General features: G+C 44.1%; 1 protein-coding gene across 5 annotated transcripts in view; it reads right to left on the reverse strand.

The window, feature by feature from the left end:
* IFT80 (intraflagellar transport 80) overlaps positions 1 to 20,665 on the reverse strand; it is a 123,433-nt gene that overhangs the window by 8,494 nt on the left and 94,274 nt on the right. For 3 of the 5 annotated variants that reach the window (XM_066620195.1, XM_066620194.1, XM_066620191.1), the window contains 7 exons: positions 16,495 to 16,559; positions 13,531 to 13,666; positions 10,538 to 10,685; positions 9,247 to 9,418; positions 7,980 to 8,006; positions 1,535 to 1,624; positions 1,273 to 1,445 (listed from right to left, as the gene is read on the reverse strand). In XM_066620195.1, coding sequence (XP_066476292.1) covers positions 1,273 to 1,445; positions 1,535 to 1,624; positions 7,980 to 8,006; positions 9,247 to 9,418; positions 10,538 to 10,685; positions 13,531 to 13,666; positions 16,495 to 16,559 — 811 coding nt within the window. The remainder of the gene's footprint in view (positions 1 to 1,272; positions 1,446 to 1,534; positions 1,625 to 7,979; positions 8,007 to 9,246; positions 9,419 to 10,537; positions 10,686 to 13,530; positions 13,667 to 16,494; positions 16,560 to 20,665) is intronic. The other 2 variants (XM_066620192.1, XM_066620193.1) reach the window with 2 other exon arrangements.

Below are 20,665 nucleotides of genomic sequence, written 5' to 3' on the forward strand. Positions count from 1 at the left end.
GCTTTGTATTGGAAACTTGGCAAATCTCTTTTTCCAGAGTTCAGTTCCCCCTCTTAAAAATAATCTCACATTGCTAATCTAATAATAAAAATCAATACAAGTAGAATACTTTTTAAATGGAAGGGTCCAAAAGCACATGATACAGCAACCTTGCTGAAAATAATCAGGTATGGGTCAGTGCCTCAGAACCCGGTGTACCTTGCCCTTAGTTAAGCTGAACGAAGACAGATATAAGAGTACCAATTAACTATATAGCATTTCTATAGTACAGTCTTGTTATCTGCTGGGATTAGGTTCCTAGAAAACCCAGCAGATAGTGAATCAGTGGATATGGAATCATTGATCCTGTGGGATCAATGGGGTGGGGTAGCTAATCTGGTCAGGAATGCCAGCTGTAGATAGCTTCAGAATGGCCACCAGGGATAGCTTCAAGATGGCTGCAGATGCTTTAAAATGGCCACGGACTGCTTCAAAATGGCAAGGATGCTTAAAAATGGCCACGGACTGCTTCAAAATGGCAAGGATGCTTAAAAATGGCTGCATATTCTTAGGAATGGCCACAAATAGGCTTGCAAAAGGCTGCTGTGGATTCAGAATGGCCACTATGAATAGCTACAGGACAGACACGAACAGATGCAAGATTGCCACTTATGCTGTGGATAGCTTCAGAATGCTACATGGAGTTTGGAGGAATGCGAAAATTCCTGAGGGGATGAAACAAGAGAAAAGGGAGGACAAACTGCAAAAAGTTAAAGGAAACTGCAAACTCTTCCCCTTCAAAAAGGGAGCAAAGAAAACCGCATTGCTTCAACTGGTGATGGCCAAAAATGAAGTAGCAAAGAAGCCTGAAGCCTCTGCCAAAACTGCAACAAAAAGAATGTGCCAGCATGCTCTGGAGACTGGAAAATTTGGCTAAGAGTCAAATAAGACCAAGGCAGCTCTGCTGCTTGGGGTCAAAACTGGGCTACACCCCTTTAAGCCATTTCTGCTCAACGTTGCATATATGCAACAGGGAACAAATGTGTACACCTGTGGGCTGGGCAGAAATGGGCTAAGTCAGGCACTAATCAGGTGCAACACTTGGTGCCTCAGCCTCAGCTCCAGGACAAAGAGAAACTGGAAAGGACGTAAAGACAATATTGAACAGGCTAGAATTATCTTGACAAACTGGGATGTCTCATTACCAGAGCAAAAGGGGACCCAACAAAATAGGGGAAAACAGTGATTATTATAAACTTATAACCACAGTAACACCTATAAGAAACATGCTACCTTTCCCAGTTGTAAAGGTTAATATTGACTTGTATAGCTTGGTAAATAAGGCCAGCTTGAAGAAGCAGTGTTTCGGCTTCCTGTACATTTCCACTGAAAAGCAGGATATGGGCCAAACTTGATTCTTTTGATGGAAGGTCCTTGATAGAACTGATGTACTGAACTTTGTCAATCTGTTAAACAATGCAATAAAATTAGCATATTTCAAGTTACAAACCTACTTCATAAAAGGCTTTAAAACAAACTTGTCCCATTCACTTACTTCGCCAATTGATGCATAGGCTATTTCTGCTGTCTTCATCTCTTTATTAGCAACTGCCATAGCAGCTAAGCACGCCCACAATGTCTGATCCTTAAAGGAAATAAATGTCACACTGAATACTACTTTTTCTCTGATATAATATAACACATTGCTTTCAGTCAAATCAAGATAAGTAAAATGCCTCTACTATTAAAATGTTACATTCTAGACATGTGCATTTTATAACTTGAATTGGTCCAGAACACTCTCTAGGCAGGGATCAGCAACTTTCCTCTCCATAAGGGCCAGAGGCCATATCTGTGAGTGGATGGTGGGCCGCATTCATCTCTATAGCTCAGTGGTATTCAAACTGGAGCGTCGCGATGCCCCAGCCTATGGGTCCTGGCCTCTGCCCCTTTAAGGGGTGGGGACAGCCAGGAGACATGGGGAAGGCAGTGGCGCGATCCTGCTCAGGGGGGATGCAGGGGCTTGGGTGCACTTGCCCAAGCCTCCTGCAGCCTCCTGGGGCTGCAGGGAGCCTTGCGTAACCTTTGGCAGGGCTCCCCAGGTCAGGAAAAATGAAAGCAGAGTGATCGCGCCCCGCAAAACCAGAAGCGGAGCACGATCGCTCCGCTTTCCCTTCTGACAGGGCTATAGGGAATGGGGTGCACCCTCCAGTCCCTGCAGCAGCCGTCCCTGTGTGCGGAGAGCCCTGCGTGAGCGCCTGCAGTGCGAGTGAGACGCTCGCGCAGGGCTCCCTGCACACAGCGATGGCTGCTGCAGGGACTGGTGAATGCATCCTAGTCCCTGCAGCCCCCTGAGCGACGTGATCCTGGGGATCGCATTGCTGCCTCCCCCCTGCTCCTGCTGCCTCCCCCCTCGCAAAGACTTACTGCGGGTTTCAAACTCCCGGAGAGTTTGAACACCGCAGCTATAGCTAATAAATGAAGGTAATCATAATAAAACATCACGAACTATTTAGAGTTCAGTTGTACACCAGGGATTTTGATCTAGTTCTCAGAGTTTTTTGGGGTGTGCGTGTGAGAACTGGAGGCCAGAAGTGAGACCAAACCAGGAAGATCCATTCTGAAATGTTGTTGGTTTTTGAAAGAGAGAACCTCTGATTGTAAAAATCCCCTTGAGGGATTTAGAAACGCCTGCCTATGTAAACCGCCTTGAATAAAGTCAGAGGAGTAATCTGATGACCAGAAAGGCTGTATATAAATACCTAGTTATTAGTTATTATTATTATCCATGAACCATTCACTAATGAGGCCATACTATATCTCCAAAACTAGACGTCATAGGGCAAAACGGATGCCATTTTTTGAATTGGCACCCCAAATTCATATCAAAGCACCATAAAGTTTGGGAAAAACTTTTCTGACCCTCAATTTTGTAGGCCTGTGTTATAAGATAAACAAAATCAACAGTCTAAATTTCCTCCTTAAATTATAATCACATTTTAAAATTGTTTCTTTTTCTGTAACCAGGTTTGTAATGAACAATTGTGATGCAAAAACATTTCCTTATTTTAAAACATTTCTATCTGAACCATTAGGGAATCCAAGAAAGTTTATAATAAAGTAAAACAGAAAACCAAATAGAAACAAAGGACACAAAACAATAAAATGAAAAGCAGCATCAATAAAGCCAAAAATCAACTTGAAAAACTATACCTATCCCTACCACCAGTACAGCCCCTCCCCAAAGCTGAAGAAAAAAATCAGGTTTTGAAAAAAACCAAATTTCCTGAATGTGGGTAGGGGTCAACTGAATTTCTATAGGGAGGAGATTCTACTACAGGGGTGTCAAACATAAAGCCTGGGGGCCGAATGTGGTCTGAGGAAGCTTTGCAACGCAAAGCTGGCCCTCTGTCTCTCAGCTGTTGAGCAGTGCTGAAATGTCAGTGCTGAAAGGGCGACTTACATGATAATTGGGCTCCCCCATATCTTGAAATATGATCAAGATTTGTGTATTTTTTCTTCTGTCATTTGCAGCTAATGAGTTCCTAAGTGAGAAAAAAGTGCTTATTTTGGGTCATGATCTGTTTAATGACATCATTTCCTGCAGAATGACATCATTTCCAGCCCTCAGCAGACATCATGAATGCTATTCAGCCTGCTGTATGAAATGAATTTGACACCCCTGTTCTACAAAGTCAGCATCACCAGTCTCTGCACTTAGTGGATGCCCACCATGGTTCCAAAGAACACATGGAGGAAGGCTTGGCCAGAGCTAACAGTGAAGGAAGTTACCAACTGAAGTTTTTGAACATTTTCAGGGGAGCCCTATGAAAGGCACATTATGGTAGTTCAACCAGGAGGTGATAAGAGCATGGATAATTGTAGCTAGATCAGACTTCTCCAGGAAAGGCCACAGCTCGTGAATTAGCCACGCCAATAAAACATTACCAAGGCCACTTATGCCTCCAGGACAAGCTTTGGCTCAAGAAGCATCCCTAGACTGTGCAACTGCTTTTTAAGGGGGAATGAAACACCATCAAGACAAGCCAAACACCATCTCCAAGATCAGTGGAATGTACAACTAACAATATCTTCATCAGTTTCTGTCTAAGGAAGCAAGATAGAGGAGGGAAGGGAAGCATGTAACTCCCTTAGGCTTGTTCATGTAGCACTATATGGCTTATCTTTATGTCTGAGTCAAGCCTGAAACTACTTTCACTGCCTTGTTTTCTTAAAAAAGAGATCAAAATGTGAATACAAAATTTTTTAAAAATTGGTTTGATTTTAAGGGAATAGCAAGTTGTGCTATTCAAAAAGTATACAATAATCACACAACTTATCCATTTTTGTTTCATCTAATGTTTGGGTGATGGGCTGATGTCTGCCTTCTGTGCCTTCATAAGAGTGCCTTGTCTGCTGCTTCCTTCTGGCCCAAATGGTTGCCCCCCTATTGTTTTAATTGGTTTTTACTAGTGATTTTATTTATTGTTGTACATCTTGTACATTTCTAATGGAACTTTGTAAGCCACCTTGGGCATTTGCTTCAGAATAGGAGAGGCAGAAAATAAGTTTTAAAAAAATTCTCACCTGCCAAAAGATGTTTATCTGTTTTTAATCATTTTCTTGGAGTTAGGGGCACTATGGACACTAAAATCCAAGTTGGAAACAATTGAGGGGACAAAGGAGAGTTACAAAGGATGAAGGAAGGAAGAAGAAATACTTGGAATTTTGAAATAAATTTGCTTTTTAACAATTCATACTTGAAGAGGCAACTGATGAATTATCATAGCCAAGTAACTCAAATTGGTTATCCAATTTTATTCTCACAACAACGCCTCTTGTTGAAAAGTGGTATATAAATATTCTTAACAATATTTATATTCCGTAGTGTATTGATGTGCCCAGGCTGAGAGAGAGGGATGTGCCCAGGGTCACCCAAAGAGCCTTATGGGTGAGCAGGGAGTTGAATGCAGGTCTTACAATCCAAGACCAATACACTATTCACAACACCATGCTGGTGAATACAGTTTGCTTAAGCTTGAACTTCAGCAAAGGACTAAAGATATTGGTACTATCCTAGTAAATAATCAAAGAAAAAAAAATAATGTCAAAGCACCTCAGTACAGATGAATAACTGCAAATGCTGCAAAGAAGATATAATCCTAGCACTCTGTAAACATTATACTATAAATACTATGTTTGTGCTATAATTTCAAAGATGTGTAAAACAGAAAGTGAATTCTAGTCAAGGCATTAAAGTGAAGTTACACAATATAACCTTGTTCTACCATCTATTTTACCTAATACCACAATTATCAACAACTAAATATTAATGGGGTTCTATTTGCCTGTAGAGGGATAAACGCATTATGTAAAATTCACAGAATTACCCAAGTTAATCAAGGTATTTATTACACAGTGGTTATTACTGGCCACTCTGCCACCCTGGCCCCCCAACTGGAAGTAACTGCAGTTATGTGATGACGTCACTACAATTACTTCCAGTATTACTGCACAGCTCTGGGGGCCTCCCCCTTTAAAAAGGGGAAGAGGAAGAAGGGGGAGCTATCAGAGTAGTATAGTCCAGAATCATGCTGACAGTGGCTGTGAGCTCACACCCCCCATCAGTGTTTTTCTGCAACTCTCTGAGGCCTACCCCTTTCTTTCCATTTGAAAATAGAGGAGGCTGTCAAAGCAGCATAGAACTGCTTTTTTTCAAAGCAAAAAAAGCCTGCAGCGCTTCTGGCTTCTTTTGCATTGCAAAAAAAATAAAGAATGTTTGGTGGCTGGGGAGGAGTAGTGGATGGCTGTGCCACCACCCCCACAGGTATGCTGCCCAGGGGCTACTGTCCCTCTTGACCCCCACACTACATACGCCAATGATGGTTATATTAACTTATACCTGGGAACATATGAAGCAGCCTTCTATGGAGCCAGACCATTTATTCATCTAGTCAGTTATCCAAGGTTCCCCCCTCCCCCGGTGGCCCATTACTTTTGTTTACCTGGATTACATTCCTCTGAAGTGATAAGGTGTCTTGCTTGAACAAATGATATAAGCCAGAGGTTCCCAAACTCTTTCAGAGAATTTGGGACCTCATGTTTGTGGGGGAGGGGTAGTGCTAGCGCTCCAGTAATTGTGCTGCGGTGAAAAAAGGGGTTGTTTAACCCTTACTGGGGTTTGAGCTTGTCCTCTGGAGAGGACAGAGAACCAAAGACCGAAAGTGGGTAAAAATCATAATCTGCAACATTTCTGAGGCGTGAGGGGAGGTCTGCAGAGGGGTCCATGGGCTGCTGACACCATCCAGAGGGCAACCCCCAGTAAGTGTTAAACAAGCCCCTCCACCCCCCAGTGCTAGCATGATTGCTAGCCATTGTCAACGTCGTCTATCCCTTAAGGGGGCAGTGGATGCCCCAGTTTGGGAAGCTCTGATAAAAGCAAAAGCTTATAGCCAGATGAACAGGCAAGCAGACTGCAGCCTAGAAGGGAGACTAAGGGCGCAATCCGAACCCCTTATGTCAGTGCTTTCCAGCACTGACATAAGGGCAATGCAGCTCTGAAGTAAGGGAACAAACTTTCCCTTACTTTGAGGAGGCCTCTGTGAGTGACACCCAACTGCAGGATGCAGCACACGTCCCATTGGCACTGCTATGCCAGTGCTGGAAAGCACTGACATAAGGGGTTAGGATTGTGCCCTAAGAGCAACAGGAAGCAGGAAAGTGAATGTTTCCTCTTAATCTCCTTTCTAGGCGGCACACAAGTCTTAACTCAGTGGAGATATTGGGAATTGAACCTAAAACTTTCTGCATGCAAGGTAGCAGATTAAGGTTACAATCCTATGCACACTTTACTAGGAGTAAGCCCCAGTGAACGTAATGGAGCTTATGTAATGTCTGAGTAGACCTGCATAGGACTGTGCTGTAAGCATATGGGGCTTCTGTGGTTTGGTGTGGTGTGGATATAATAATAGTTATACTGAGTTCCATAATGTCTCTTGTCAGGTTGCCAACAGCCAGTAATTATTCCCAATAATAAACTTAGATGGGGCAAGCATAAACAAAGCTATCTCTAACATTTGCTTGAAGAACGTAAAGACTGGTTTATTTTACATACAGAAAGCTACAATGTGGTGGTGCTTTTGAAACAGTAAATAGTAATGTATTGAGTACTTAAAAAGCTAGTGATTCATTTAAGATTATGATCTCTGTAAGACCCATTGAAATGGTGGTTAACAGCTGGTTACTAGAAAATAATTCTTACAGCACAATCCTACGTTGGTTTCCACTAGCAAAACAGGCACTCAGAAGTACAGAGGCTCAAGGCACCAGCACAAAGGCCTGCACTGGCCTGTTGGCACCAGATGAAGGCCTGTGCCTGCTGGAAAAGGTTAGGTCTCTGTAGGCTAGCAGAGCAGTGGGGGGGGGGCAGGGATGTAATGGGGCAAGGAGAACAGTGCTGGGAGGGAGGTGGATCAGTCCTGGGAGGGAGGCAAGAAGAGCAGCAGAGGCAACCACCGTATCCTATTCCCAGGCCTGATTTCCCAACATGGAGCTGCAGGATTTGTGCTAGCTATTTTGCTGGCAGAAGCCATAGTAACCCTTACAAATGTTCCATTACTCCAGGGTGCCTGCCAGCATCCTCCTTTCCTGCATAGGATGTGGTAGAAGATGTTTTGGCACCACTGTATTCCTCTGTGGAGTGGAAGATAGCGTCGGGCTGTCTGTTAATAAACATAGGGCTCAATCCTAAACAATTTTAGTGCTGATGCAGCCATGCCAATGGGGTGTGCTCTTCATTCTGTGGTGGTGGGGAAGAGTCAGGGAGGTCTTCTCAAGGGAATGTTTCTTCTCTTACCTTGGCGCAGCATTGAGGCTGCATCGGCACTGGAAAGTTGGAAAGGATTGGGCCCCCAGTCATATATTGTTAGCCCTACCTTTATATATTTACAGCAAACAGAGGAAATATTGCAAATATATAAACCTTACTTATGAATCATTACCTGACTCACCTCATCTGCTGTTGATGTCTACATTATCAGAAAGAAAGCGAGAAAAAAGAAATGAAAGGAAGATGTTTTAAAAAACAACTAGTTACTCTGCCTTGTAAATAAATAGAGAACAGTCACCAACTTCTTGCTTTGCTTGCCTTCTCTCCTGCTGCCCCCCATCTGCTGTCAAAAAAGTCAGCCACTACAGCAATGTACTGCATGCCAGGAAGACTGTTCTTTTCTCAGAAGATAGAAAGGAGTTGAAACAAGCAACGAACGTATTGTTGCATGTTTCCTTTTTCTTGCCTCTCCTCAAAAGGCTACCCTTAAAGATAGGGCTGAAAACAGAGACTGCAGACAGTATGTACAGTGTTACGGTGGTTTTCAAACCCACATTAGGTGTAGATGAGCACCTAGAAAAGTGATCTTGCCGAAACAGCAGTGAGCAGGAGGGTACTCAGATGTCATACAGAGAGAGAGGCAGTTTGCTACTCAAGTAAATGTTAAAATGCACCAAAAAATTAATAAAATTAGTGTCAAAGTACATTTTTAGGAAGAAAGCTTCCTGGGGGAATTTAGTCCTACAAACTTGTGCATTCATTGCCAATGGGATATAGAGGTTTTTGTATGAAACATTTCAGAGTATTAACTTGTAAACATTTGAATTAAAACAATACATAGGAAAGTGCATGCAATTTAGTAAGAAGGAGAAACACATAGCTTTACCAAAAATTAAATTCATATACCATTGGCCCTGAAGCAGAGAAAAAGTGTGGAACTCTGAATAGCAGCCTCTTTCAGCACATCATGAGCCATTTTTTGAATACCATAGAGTTTCAAAACCATTTTGTTAGGATTTATGGAGGGGGCTTTTGTTTACACAGGTAGGGGTGGACAATGGGCACAAGAATTAGGCAAAATGTTGAACAAGTTCTTATTTTAAAACTGTAGAAGTGACTGAATTGCAGATGCTCTACATGTAAGAATCATAAACCTTTCTTATAGCAGGCCCAATGCCAGGATATTTTGTACCCTAGGCAAGGCAAATTACTACAATGCTGCTCCCCACCCCCGCAAAAAAAATTCTAAGACTTTATAATTAAGTATATTCCATAGCGCTGCTGTGGTATTTATCTTAAAATAAAAAATACAAAATAAAAAATAAAAGAAGTAACCTGAATAAAACTGTGCCCTTAAAGGTCAGTACAATGAAGTTTGAGCCATATGCAGCTTCCTAATAAGAGCACCGGCCCTGCCTCCAGCAGACTTTTGTATTTACCTTAACAAAGCGGCACAGTCTGATGGCATCTTCCCACTTTGAATTGCTCACATATTCATGAAGTATAGCTGGATAAGGTGAAACACTGATATGAATAAGGGAGCCATCTGCTCTCCTGATTGTAACTTGGCATCCAACAAAACTCAAAACTTGGGGATTTTTACTAAATTCACTGTTGAGAAAACAATGACCAGAGATCAGAATATTATTTTTATAATTAGTACAGTGTAGTGATGCTGAAATGAAAATAAGACTATGCATTTCCATCTAAAATGTCTTCTAAAATGCTTTCTAAAATATTTTCTAAAAATCATTAATTTCCTTCTCTATCTTAGCAGTCATTGATCATTAATTGGTCACATTCCTCAACTGTATGCACCCTACTTGTCCTATGGGTTTTTGTGACACTATAGCAATTTACAGCCCAATGCTGAGCTGCCTGGGGCACCCAGGCTCAGCGGCACAGAGAAGGGCTGCCGCTGGATCCTGCGCCTCCAGGGCTACCGCGGGAGGTGCCTCGGAAGAAGGGACTTTCTTTCCCTTCCCCCGAGTAAGGTAAACAGCCCACAATGAGCGCCCTACACAAGCGCCTTGGATCCAACGGAGTGGAGCTCAGCAGACTTGCCTCTCATCCCTCCCCCAGGCACACCTCCAGCCCGCCCCCTCCCCGCGTCACAGCTCCCCATCACGCCTCCTCCCTGCCCCCACTGGCCTCCTCCTCCCTGGAACGCTTCCTTCCTGCGCTCGTCCCCGCCCCCGCCTATCATGTCGTGATATCATGTCGTGGCTTGGCGGTCTGGGAGACCACCGAGCCGTGGACGCTGGGCGACCGCCCCACACTAGCCCGGCACCGGCGGGAGCCCGGCGGTGAAGCTCACAAACGTGCCTTATGGCACGTTTGTGACAGTGCTCGGCAGCATGGACCCGTGCCACTGAGCACAGGATTGGGTTCTTAGTCAATACCTACTGGGGGGAGGCTTGCAGATTAAATGATAGAAGTCAACCTAAACTTACTGAAGTAAAATAAATAAAAACATTCACTGAAATAAACTGAAATAACCACAAAAAATATGGGCTGATAAATTGCTCTTCAAATCTGAAGTATCAAATGGAAAGGCGATAGACACTGCTAATGTAAGACCGAATAAAGAGTAGTTCAATTAAAGAAAGTCCCAACATTACTGTGTCCTGTAGTGCAATCCACACTGTAAGTCTCTCACACATTGGCTCAACTGGGGAATGTGCTGGTGTAGAAGGGCACTGAAAACTAGTTGCAAAAATACATAAATACCTTGCATCTTTTTCATAGAGTGTTTTTGGCAAGAGATCTTTGTCTACATATACTGCATTGGGATAGTACCAGACTGTAAAACGGGTATCTTGAAGTCCACACAGTATGTTGCATGTGTCATTCCATGCCAAAGTATGCACCATTGTTCCTTAAAAGAAAGTAGGCACAATAAAAGATCTACTTAAGCACACGGCACTAAAAACATCAGCATCTTTAACTCTTTTCTGCCAGTGAATATGAATCGGGCAGCCCAATCCTATCCTGCGCTGGAAAAGGAAGGCCGACTGACCTGTGTTGTATCCAGTGCAGGGTAGGAGTTAGTTGCTGCGCAACTCAGAGTAAGAGGATCTATTTCCCCTTACTCTGTGTTGCACAGCAGCCACCCCAATTGGGCTACCTGGATCTGCACCTGTGATTTTGCTGGCAAAGATCCAAGCAGCTCAGTGTAATGACAGCAATGTTTATTAGGACACGGCCTAAGTCACCCAGACATGTCCCATAACCTCCGTCCACCGGCCTGCCTCCACCCATCCTAAAACTTTCCCCGTTCCACAAGTTGGCTGGCATAAACTCACCCTTTATCAGTTTGGACCCAGAGTGGGGAGGCTAGCACGCGTCTTTGCAATGGGCTCCCCGGTTCACAAGGAGGTGCAAATGTGCATTGTGGCACATATGCGACACTCCTGGGCTGGTCAAAGACCAGGCTTGTCTTGTGTCCTAAGTGAAACAGTTGCACATTATGTGTATTATATATGTATATACATTATATGTGTGTACACACACACACACACACACACACACAATACAGGTCTGCAAGAATTCAGATAGGATTTTTTTAACCTTCTCCATAATGACTGTCATATGGGCTCTGAAACCTCTTTGCACTAGGAATAGTGCAAACAGGGTAACATATTGCTACCTCAAGCACTTTGTCTTTGCTATCCAGAGCTCACTCTTCCCACTGGCGTTTTATGCCTCAGTGCAATATGTAAATAAAGACTGCAACATGTCCTGACAAACATACCATCACAAAGTCTTGACCTGACTCTTCCAGCCATCAGATGACGAAACAAATCTACTAGTGTTTCTCACATGCTTTCAACGATGGTTAGGTGTGGGAATGATTCTAATTTTTTCTTTTGGTTATACACACATGCACTGTTTCTTGCCCTGTTATTAGTACTGACTGTTACTCTGTTTGCTTCATGTAACATTCATTTTTGGAGTTACTATGCAAGTTTTAGTAAAATGTGACATTTGAGCAAGAATTTGACATTTCTGTAGCATCTGTGCTTAAGAAAAAACTGCCCAAAAGAGTCCCAACACTGCATCTTCAAAGAAGCGAGGAGTTCCTTATTACTAAAAAGATCATATTCATACGAACTCTTACCTATAATACTCACTTCAGCATAATCATGAGTGACTATGTCCATGAACAATTGTAGGAACTAGAAACTTTAGTAGTTTCTTAGCTTTTTCCTTCGTTACTTACTGTTCCACGACTTACTCGCCTATAAGGTGATAAATTTGTGCCCCAAACTCACAGAATTGCCCCCTCACCTTATCTCCGCAGTCACCCAGCGGATGGAGGGGCGAGGGGGTCATTCGCAGGGGACTTGGAAGGAGGGTGGGCAGCTGTGCCCCCCCCCCAGCCTGCACCCTGCCCGTCACGGCGGGGAGTGCAGACTGAGGGCACGGAGAGCTGTGAGAGGTGAGGGAGCATCGGCTGGTAGGTTGCCCCCACAAGCCCTGCCCCTCCGAGGCTCCAGGCGCAACCTGCCGGGTGTAAGCTGGGGGAGGCGCAGCTGCCCATCCTCCTATCAAGCCCCCCCAGGTGCAAATGGCCCCCTCTGTCTGTCTGGGTGACTGCCCTGCATGCCCTGGCTCCTCTGGGTCCAGGAACAATGAGGGGAGCAGCTGGGTGCAGGCTGGCAGGAGGTGTAGCTGCCAGGAACTCCACAGAGGGTCTACTTCCAAGTAAATCGGGTGCAACTATATGCAGCGGCACTTGCTCAGTCACTCCTTGTTGCTTGTCTCTCTACTGTGAACTGAATTGCACATTCCCAGTTGTGTGTTCTATGTAGAGCCTTTGGTTTAAGGCACCAGGCACTTTAAAGGAGGATTTGATTAATGGTTCTACTGGTATGCTGTTTCCAGTGTACTTAGAGCCCAATCTTGAATGTACTCGTTCTTGAAAGAAAGAACCTTCTTTGAAATTGTAAAAATCCCTATTTAATAGGGATTTAATAAAGCCTGCCTATGTAAACCGCCTTGAATAAAGATCAAGAAAGGCGGTATATAAATACCTGTTGTTGTTATTATTATTATTATTATTATTATTATTATTATTATTATTTGAGGCTTGTCTACTCAGAAGTAAGTCCCATTAAAGTCAGTGGGGCTTACTCTCAGGAAAGTGTGGGTGGGATTGTGGCCTTATTCTGATAGTGTTTACAAATGGTTGTTAGGAATACAATTAAAAAAATTAGTGAATAAAAATGTATCTTATGATCTATGAGATAGATCATAGTTTTTAATAAATTAGAGACTGTTTTAATACTGTTTTTGCTATGCTATGTATAAATACTATGTATACATAGTATAGCAAATGTATACTACTATATGTATACAAAGTATAGCAAAAACAGTATTAAAAATTATGTATGTATGCATACATATTATGTATGTATACATGTATGTATAGATGTATACATACTATGTAAGTATACTGTGTTTTTAATACTATGTTTTTAATAAATTAGTGACAGTACAGTTCTTAGGTAACAATTACTGGTAGGTTATTTTTCAGGATCTGGCTCCGGTATAATCAGACAAAATTAGTCAGACTCAGACACCCCCCTAAGTCTGAGGGTCGTAGAAAATCCCATAATTTTTTTTATCAGAGCGTACCCTCGACTTACCTGTGGGGTCGACCTATAGGCGAGTATCTGCGGTGAATATTTAAAAGCATGAACAGAAATTGCAAATCTTACCTATTTTGAAAACTTTCTGTTCTTTCCCAAACCTCTTCACGGCAGTAATATGGAGATCTCTGTTTTTGTCAACAAAAGCAATCTTCCTTTCATTTGCGAGTCCCTTCTGGTCTAAGGCGATTTCCAGAATTTCAGTCTACAATATGAATCAGTAATATTTAATTGTGACAGAAATGTAAAGCATGCCCACCTGCTCAACAATTCTCTGCTGCAAAGGCATACCCTACTTTCACATTAGCATTACAAAGCAAACATGGAGTTGGCGACCCCGTGTTAACATAACATGTAGTTCTGACCCGAGTCAGAGATATTATGCCATTTTAAAAATGCAATTTCATAAATTATTTAGACTGATGAACAGGGCTTCAGGTGAAATTAAGCGCTTTTTCCCCCCTCTTTGTTTCCACAAAAGATTTACTGCAATGAACACTGACAAAAAAAATCACTTGGGATATTGTTTCATAAATTTTATTCTATAGTTGGTCAGGTAATATTTTCAAAACATAAATTCTATTTCACTTTTAAATGTACAAAAAGGTTTACAATTCCTTATCCTCTTCATAGTCCTAAGAAATGGACAATGCTGAAGAAGATTCACTTTTAAATGTACAAAAAGGTTTACAATTCCTTATCCTCTTCATAGTCCTAAGAAATGGACAATGCTGAAGAAGATTCCTGGCAGAGCATGGATCTGAACCAGGGTACCAGACAGTTAAACCTAAAATGGCCTATCACAGCACACTAAATCCCAGTTCGAATAAGTTTCAGAAATGTTGCCTTAATGACAACAAAAGATCAAAGAAAGTGATGTAAAATGCTTCAGTCAAGTGGCTATAGAAAAATCTAGCTCAGATACCAAAGTCCCCAGCAGTATGGTTCTGCTTAATATATTCAGGATATTTTTGAAAGATGGGAAGAACTGTAGCAACTAAAGAATAAGGCATATCAATAAACAGCCCAATCCTGAGCTGCCTAGGGCGCGGGGCTGCAGAGGTGCTGAAAATGGCTGCCGCTGCATCCTGCATGCTCCGGGAAGCTACTGGTGGCTCCCCAGGAGAAGGGAACTTTTGTCTCCTTCACCCGGGTAAATTGAGTAGCCCTGCAATGGGGCTACTTGATTCACTGGCAACCAAAAGGTCGGTGGAGAATCAAGAGCCTCCATGTCAGGCAGTGAGCCCAACATGGAGAGTCTGGATCTGGTGGAGGAAACCTCCCTCCCGCCTCCCTCACTCCCCCCGGCATGCCTCCTCCCTGCCCTTCCCCTGCTTCCCCCCTCCCCAGAACATCTCCTCCCATGCCCCCACTGTGGTCATGTGACCGCCGAATGGTGGAGCTTTGGTGGCCATCTGGTGGTAGCCCAGCGCTCGGCCCCCCCCAACATGCCACAAGGTGGTAAAGCTGGCGCACACTGTTTTATGGTAAACCAGAGTGCACCATAAGCCAGCGTGCATTGTTCAAGATTGGACCCATATTCATCTATCCCTTTTCTTCTAGCAGGTATTTTAGCATCTACTTAGCTATGTAGTAAGTCAGAGGTCAGAGATAGGCTGATTTATTTAGACACAAGAACTTTAATTCAGCACAGTTATTTGAAGCCCTACCCCCACTCAAAAGGAAATGTGATGTCATCACTCCACTTAGCTTGAACAGCTGCAAATGATGTTAAAAATGATGCTTGACCTATACCCACAAAAGTATCAGGTCTAGGGTCAGAATATTAGGACTTTGTCTTCAAATTAATGTCAAGATTTTTTTATCTTTAAGACATTTGAGGGTTCTAGAAACAGAATTTGAGACTGAGAATTAAGGTAAAACTGATAATTAAGAAAAAAACTCATATTTCAGGCATGAAAAATTATTAACTTTTATTATTCTACTAGTTTGCATTTTTGAGTTTGAGCTATATAGAATGATGACCTGATCATCTGACAGCTACACTGATATTCACTCTTTGAGTCAACGGTCTGTGAGTACTGGTGATTATGCCCCAACTTAGTTCTGGACAAACTAAGACAAAATCTTTCTTAAATATTAAACTTAGAAACGAGAAATAATTAGAAACCTAATAAGGTTTCTACCTTGTACATATTTGCTAATTGCTACAGCAGCAATATTAGTGCTTGTTAAATTAAGACTCCTCTCAGTTTCAGTCATTACAGTTATTTCTTCATTTTGATCGCATTATAGTCTCTTGATAGGATACTTCTGTAGAAAAGAGATAATTCTATATTTTGTTCTTGTATTGTTGCTGATGCTTGAGTTTTGGTAGGATTAAATCCTAAATCTGGTTGGTCTAATTTTTGATCATAGGCTGGGCACTGGCATAGCTGGTGGAGGACAAGGGCTGCAAACGCCCCAGGTGACACATGGGAGGAGGCAGCACCAAACCACCACACATTCCCCTGCACTGCCCCCCCCACGTGCCTCAGTCCTGAAAAGAGGCCTTTGAAGGACCTTTAAACACTGCTTTCAGTTTTCAGTCGAAAACTGAATGTGACATTTAAGAACCTTAGAAGGCCTTTGGAGGACTGGGAAGACCCAATTTATTTTATGTATTTATTTAAGAGATTTATACCCCGCTTTAGGGCCCTCAAGGTGCCCCAAGAACCGGAAGTGATGTTTTAGGCCATCAGGAGGCCTCAGAAGGAGGCCGAAAGTGGTCTCCTCTGGGCCTCAGAAGCCCCTTCCCAGATACAACGGTGGGCAGTGGTGGCGGCACTATCCAGGGTCGTGGCATTCTGCGGTCCTGTCCCTGGGTGGCACAGGAGCCAGAATCGCAAGTGATGCTGGGATACCTAGAACTAGGAACACACTCCAACTTGAAAGTAGATAATTATTAGCAGTCCAAAGCATTCATGCAACATCTTTTACATCAATCTGTGCTTACCAAACTTTTCACTAATACTTTAAACCTGTTGTAAATTTAAAATTAAAGAAAGATAAAAATTATACAAAGTACATTACCTTATGACTAAGAGGCTTTCCATCTCCCAGTGGCTTGCCAGATAAAGGTTCAAACAAATAAATAACTTAATTAAAAAGAAGATAGAAAATGTATTAATGATAAATGTGTATTACAACTATGCTTCCACAAAAAATTTATCGTAATTAATGTGGGCACAAGATCACACAGGAAAATTGTTTAGTACAGCAGTTCTCAAACCTTTCAGGTTTTAGAGTCCTTTACACTCCCTTAAAAGGAGTCTCAAGGAGCCTCACTGGCACATGTGTCAAGTCTAGGGGAGCCCCAGGACAAAAGAGCAAACTGGGCAGAGGGCAGATAGTGGCAACTTATGGTATGCTTGTGGAGCTCCTGAAGGAATCTCAGAGAACACAAAGGCTCCTAGGAGCATACACTGAGAGATTGTATCAGAGGTAACCTATAGTAGGGCTTTCTTGGTGGTGGTCCCCTCTCTGTGGAAGGGGAAGGCTTCACTGTGCTTCCACTATGCTTTCATTTTGTCATACTCTGAAGCAGTGGCATAGCTAATGAACATGTAGCCTGGTGCCAGTCTCAAAATGTTGCCCCGGAAGTGATGTCACAACCGGAAATGATGTCATGCCCTGACTTTTTTTAAAGTGAAAATTGGGAGAAACTCACCTTCTCCCCTCAGCAGCTTGCCACCTACTTGCTCTGCTGCCTCCCCCTAGTCAGTGGCATAGTTAAGGCACCTATCTGCTATCTGGGGTCAAAGAAGATTTGTAGCCCCCATCAGACAAAATCAAATCAATTAATTAATAAAAAGTGTGTTGTGATTATATTTTAAATATAATAGAGTTATTATTATTTTTTTTTTGAGGGCGAGCAGGGAGGAGGCAAACGGATGTATTGCTCTCCCTTGCAATACCGGGTAGATGGGACTCGTCAGCCTAGGAAGGCAGCTCATCTAAGAGAAGGAAACTCTGACCTCAAACCTCCACTGCCTTGTGGCTACATCCAGTTGTGGAAAAGGCTTCAGGAGTCAACCTCGAGGCAAAATCAGGAGCCGGAGTCCCTGAGGCAGTTCATGGCTGAACACAGTCACGTTCTGGCAACTCCTGCGACGCCGCTGGAACCAACCGTATTGGCCTCTGCCTTTCCATTGGACCATTCCAGCGATGTGGAGAGGGGGGATTTGCTGCATGGGTAACAGCCTATCCTCCATACCTTCTTTACCCAGGCTTTGCGCACTGGAGAGGACACTCCAACTTCGCCATACGGCGTCGGCACAACACGGGAAGCAGCAGTTTACTGGTTATAAGTCTTTGCTCGATTGGTGTAGAGCATGACGCCAGGGGCTGCTTCCGATGGTGGGAGAGATCATTGCATCTCATTGGGCAGCTACCGCCCGCCTTAAGCTGGGCAGTCCCCAGCCAGTAAAGTGTTGCCTCGCCATGGTCCATTAACCTCATGGGGTGCGTGGGGTTTAGGGTGAAAACCGACAAGCGGATCGACAACTCTGCACCATGCAACAGAAAACAGAAAACTACTGCCCTAAAGCTGGGCACCTGGAACGTAAGGACAATGACACCTGGCTTCTCTGATGACTTGCAAGCAATAGACGATGCACGCAAAACAGCTGTCATCGACATGGAGCTGAGCAGACTGCAGATGGACATCGTCGCCCTTCAAGAGACTAGGCTGCCAGATTCCGGATCTGTCAAGGAGAGAAATTTCTCATTTTTCTGGCAGGGAAAATCACCAAACGAAACCAGGGAACATGGCGTTGGCTTTGCGGTCAGAAATACCCTGCTGAAATCCATCATCCCACCTACTGTGGGAAGTGAAAGAATTTTGTCCCTGCAGCTCCAGTCATCAGCAGGACCTGTCACTCTCATCAGCGCTTATGCACCGACTCTGTCGTCTCCAGAAGAAGCCAAAGACAAATTCTATGATGGCCTGGCCACCACTGTCAAGAAAATCCCTGTAAAAGAGCCATTGTTCATCCTCGGCGATTTCAATGCTAGAGTTGGTGCTGATAACAGTTCATGGCCCGCTTGCTTAGGTCAGTTTGGCACTGGGAGGATGAACGAAAATGGTCAACGCCTGCTAGAGTTTTGCTGTCATCACGGTCTCTGTGTCAGCAACACGTTCTTCAACACGAAGCCCCAACATAGAGTCTCTTGGAGACATCCAAGATCAAAGCACTGGCACCAGCTCGACCTGATCCTCACCAGACGCTCCAGCCTTCCCAGCATCAAGATCACACGCAGTTATCATGGTGCTGCCTGCGACACTGACCACTCCCTGGTGTGCAGCAGAGTGAAACTGCAAACAAAGGGACTGTATCACACGAAAAAGGAAGGAAGACCTCGCATTGATACCAGCAAGACCCGGGATCAGAGAAAAGTGGAGGAATTTGCACAAGCGCTTGAGGAATCTCTTCCAGGCCCAGCCGACACAAACGCATCCAACAGATGGGAACATTTCAAGAATACCGTTTACAACACCGCCTTGTCCATATTTGGCAAGAAGACCAACAAGGCGGCAGACTGGTTTGAAGCCCACTCTGAGGAGTTGACACCAGTCATTGAGGAAAAGAGGAGAGCTCAAGCAGCATACAAGGCCTGTCCCAGTGAGCGCAACCTGCAGGTCCTCCGAACTGCTCGCAGCAAAGTCCAACAGACTGCCAGGAGATGTGCTAACGACTACTGGCTCCAGCTCTGTTCCGAGATACAGATAGCAGCTGACACGGGCAACATCAAGGGGATGTATGACGGTATCAAGCAGGCCCTAGGTCCAACACAGAGGAAAATTGCCCCTCTGAAGTCTGCCACAGGCGAGGTCATCCAGGATCGGACGCAGCAGATGGAACGCTGGGTGCAGCACTACTCTGAGCTATATTCCAGAGAAAATGTAGTCACCGAAGAAGCACTGAACAACATTGAGTGCCTGCCTGTGCTGGAAGAGCTTGACAGTGAACCAACCCTAGAAGAACTTCACGTTGCCCTGGACTCCCTTGCTTTTGGCAAGGCACCTGGAAAAGACAGCATCCCTGCTGAAGTCCTAAAATGCTGCAAAGAGATCATCGTCACTGAGCTGCATGAAATCCTCTGTCTCTGCTGGAGAGAAGGTGGAGTACCTCAAGACATGAGGGATGCAAACATCATCACACTGTACAAGAACAAAGGTGACAGGGGTGACTGCAACAACTACCGCGGCATCTCTCTCCTTAGCGTTGTAGGAAAGCTGTTTGCCCGAGTTGCACTAAAGAGGCTCCAGGTACTTGCAGAGAGCATCTATCCAGAATTGCAGTGTGGATTCCGAGCCAACAGGTCCACCACTGATATGGTATTCTCCCTTAGACAACTGCAGGAGAAATGCAGGGAACAACGACAGCCACTCTTTATAGCCTTCATAGATCTCACAAAGGCTTTCGACCTGGTCAGCAGAGACGGCCTCTTCAAGATTCTCCCCAAGATCGGATGTCCACCCAGGCTCCTCAGCACCATCAGATCTTTCCACAAGGACATGAAGGGCACTGTTGTCTTCGATGGCTCCACATCAGACCCTTTTGACATCCGAAGCGGAGTGAAGCAGGGCTGTGTTCTTGCGCCAACCTTGTTTGGGATTTTCTTCACTGTCCTGCTGAAGCAGGCCTTTGGAACTGCAACAGAAAGCATCTATCTCCGGACCAGATCAGACGGAAAGCTCTTCAACCTCTCCAGGCTGAGAGCAAAATCTAAAGTCCAGCTGAAATGTCTGCGTGACTTCCTCTTTGCCGACGATGCAGCTGTCACTACCCACTCTGCCAAAGATCTCCAGCAGTTCATGGATCGTTTTAGCAAGGCCTGCCAAGATTTTGGACTGACAATCAGCCTGAAGAAAACACAGGTCATGGTTCAGGATGTGGACTCACCTCCCTGCATTACAATCTCTGAGCATGAACTGGAGGTTGTCCATGACTTTGTGTACCTTGGCTCAACGATCTCCGACACTCTTTCTCTCGATACCGAGCTAAACAAGCGCATTGGTAAAGCAGCTACCACGTTTTCCAGACTCACAAAGAGAGTCTGGTCCAACAAGAAGCTGACGGAACATACCAAGATCCAGGTCTACAGAGCTTGCGTCCTGAGTACACTTCTGTACTGCAGCGAGTCATGGACTCTTCGCTCACAACAGGAAACTGAGCGCTTTCCACATGCGCTGCCTCCG

Source organism: Tiliqua scincoides, chromosome 3, assembly GCF_035046505.1.
Source record: "Tiliqua scincoides isolate rTilSci1 chromosome 3, rTilSci1.hap2, whole genome shotgun sequence".
Classification (NCBI taxonomy): Eukaryota; Metazoa; Chordata; class Lepidosauria; order Squamata; family Scincidae; genus Tiliqua; species Tiliqua scincoides.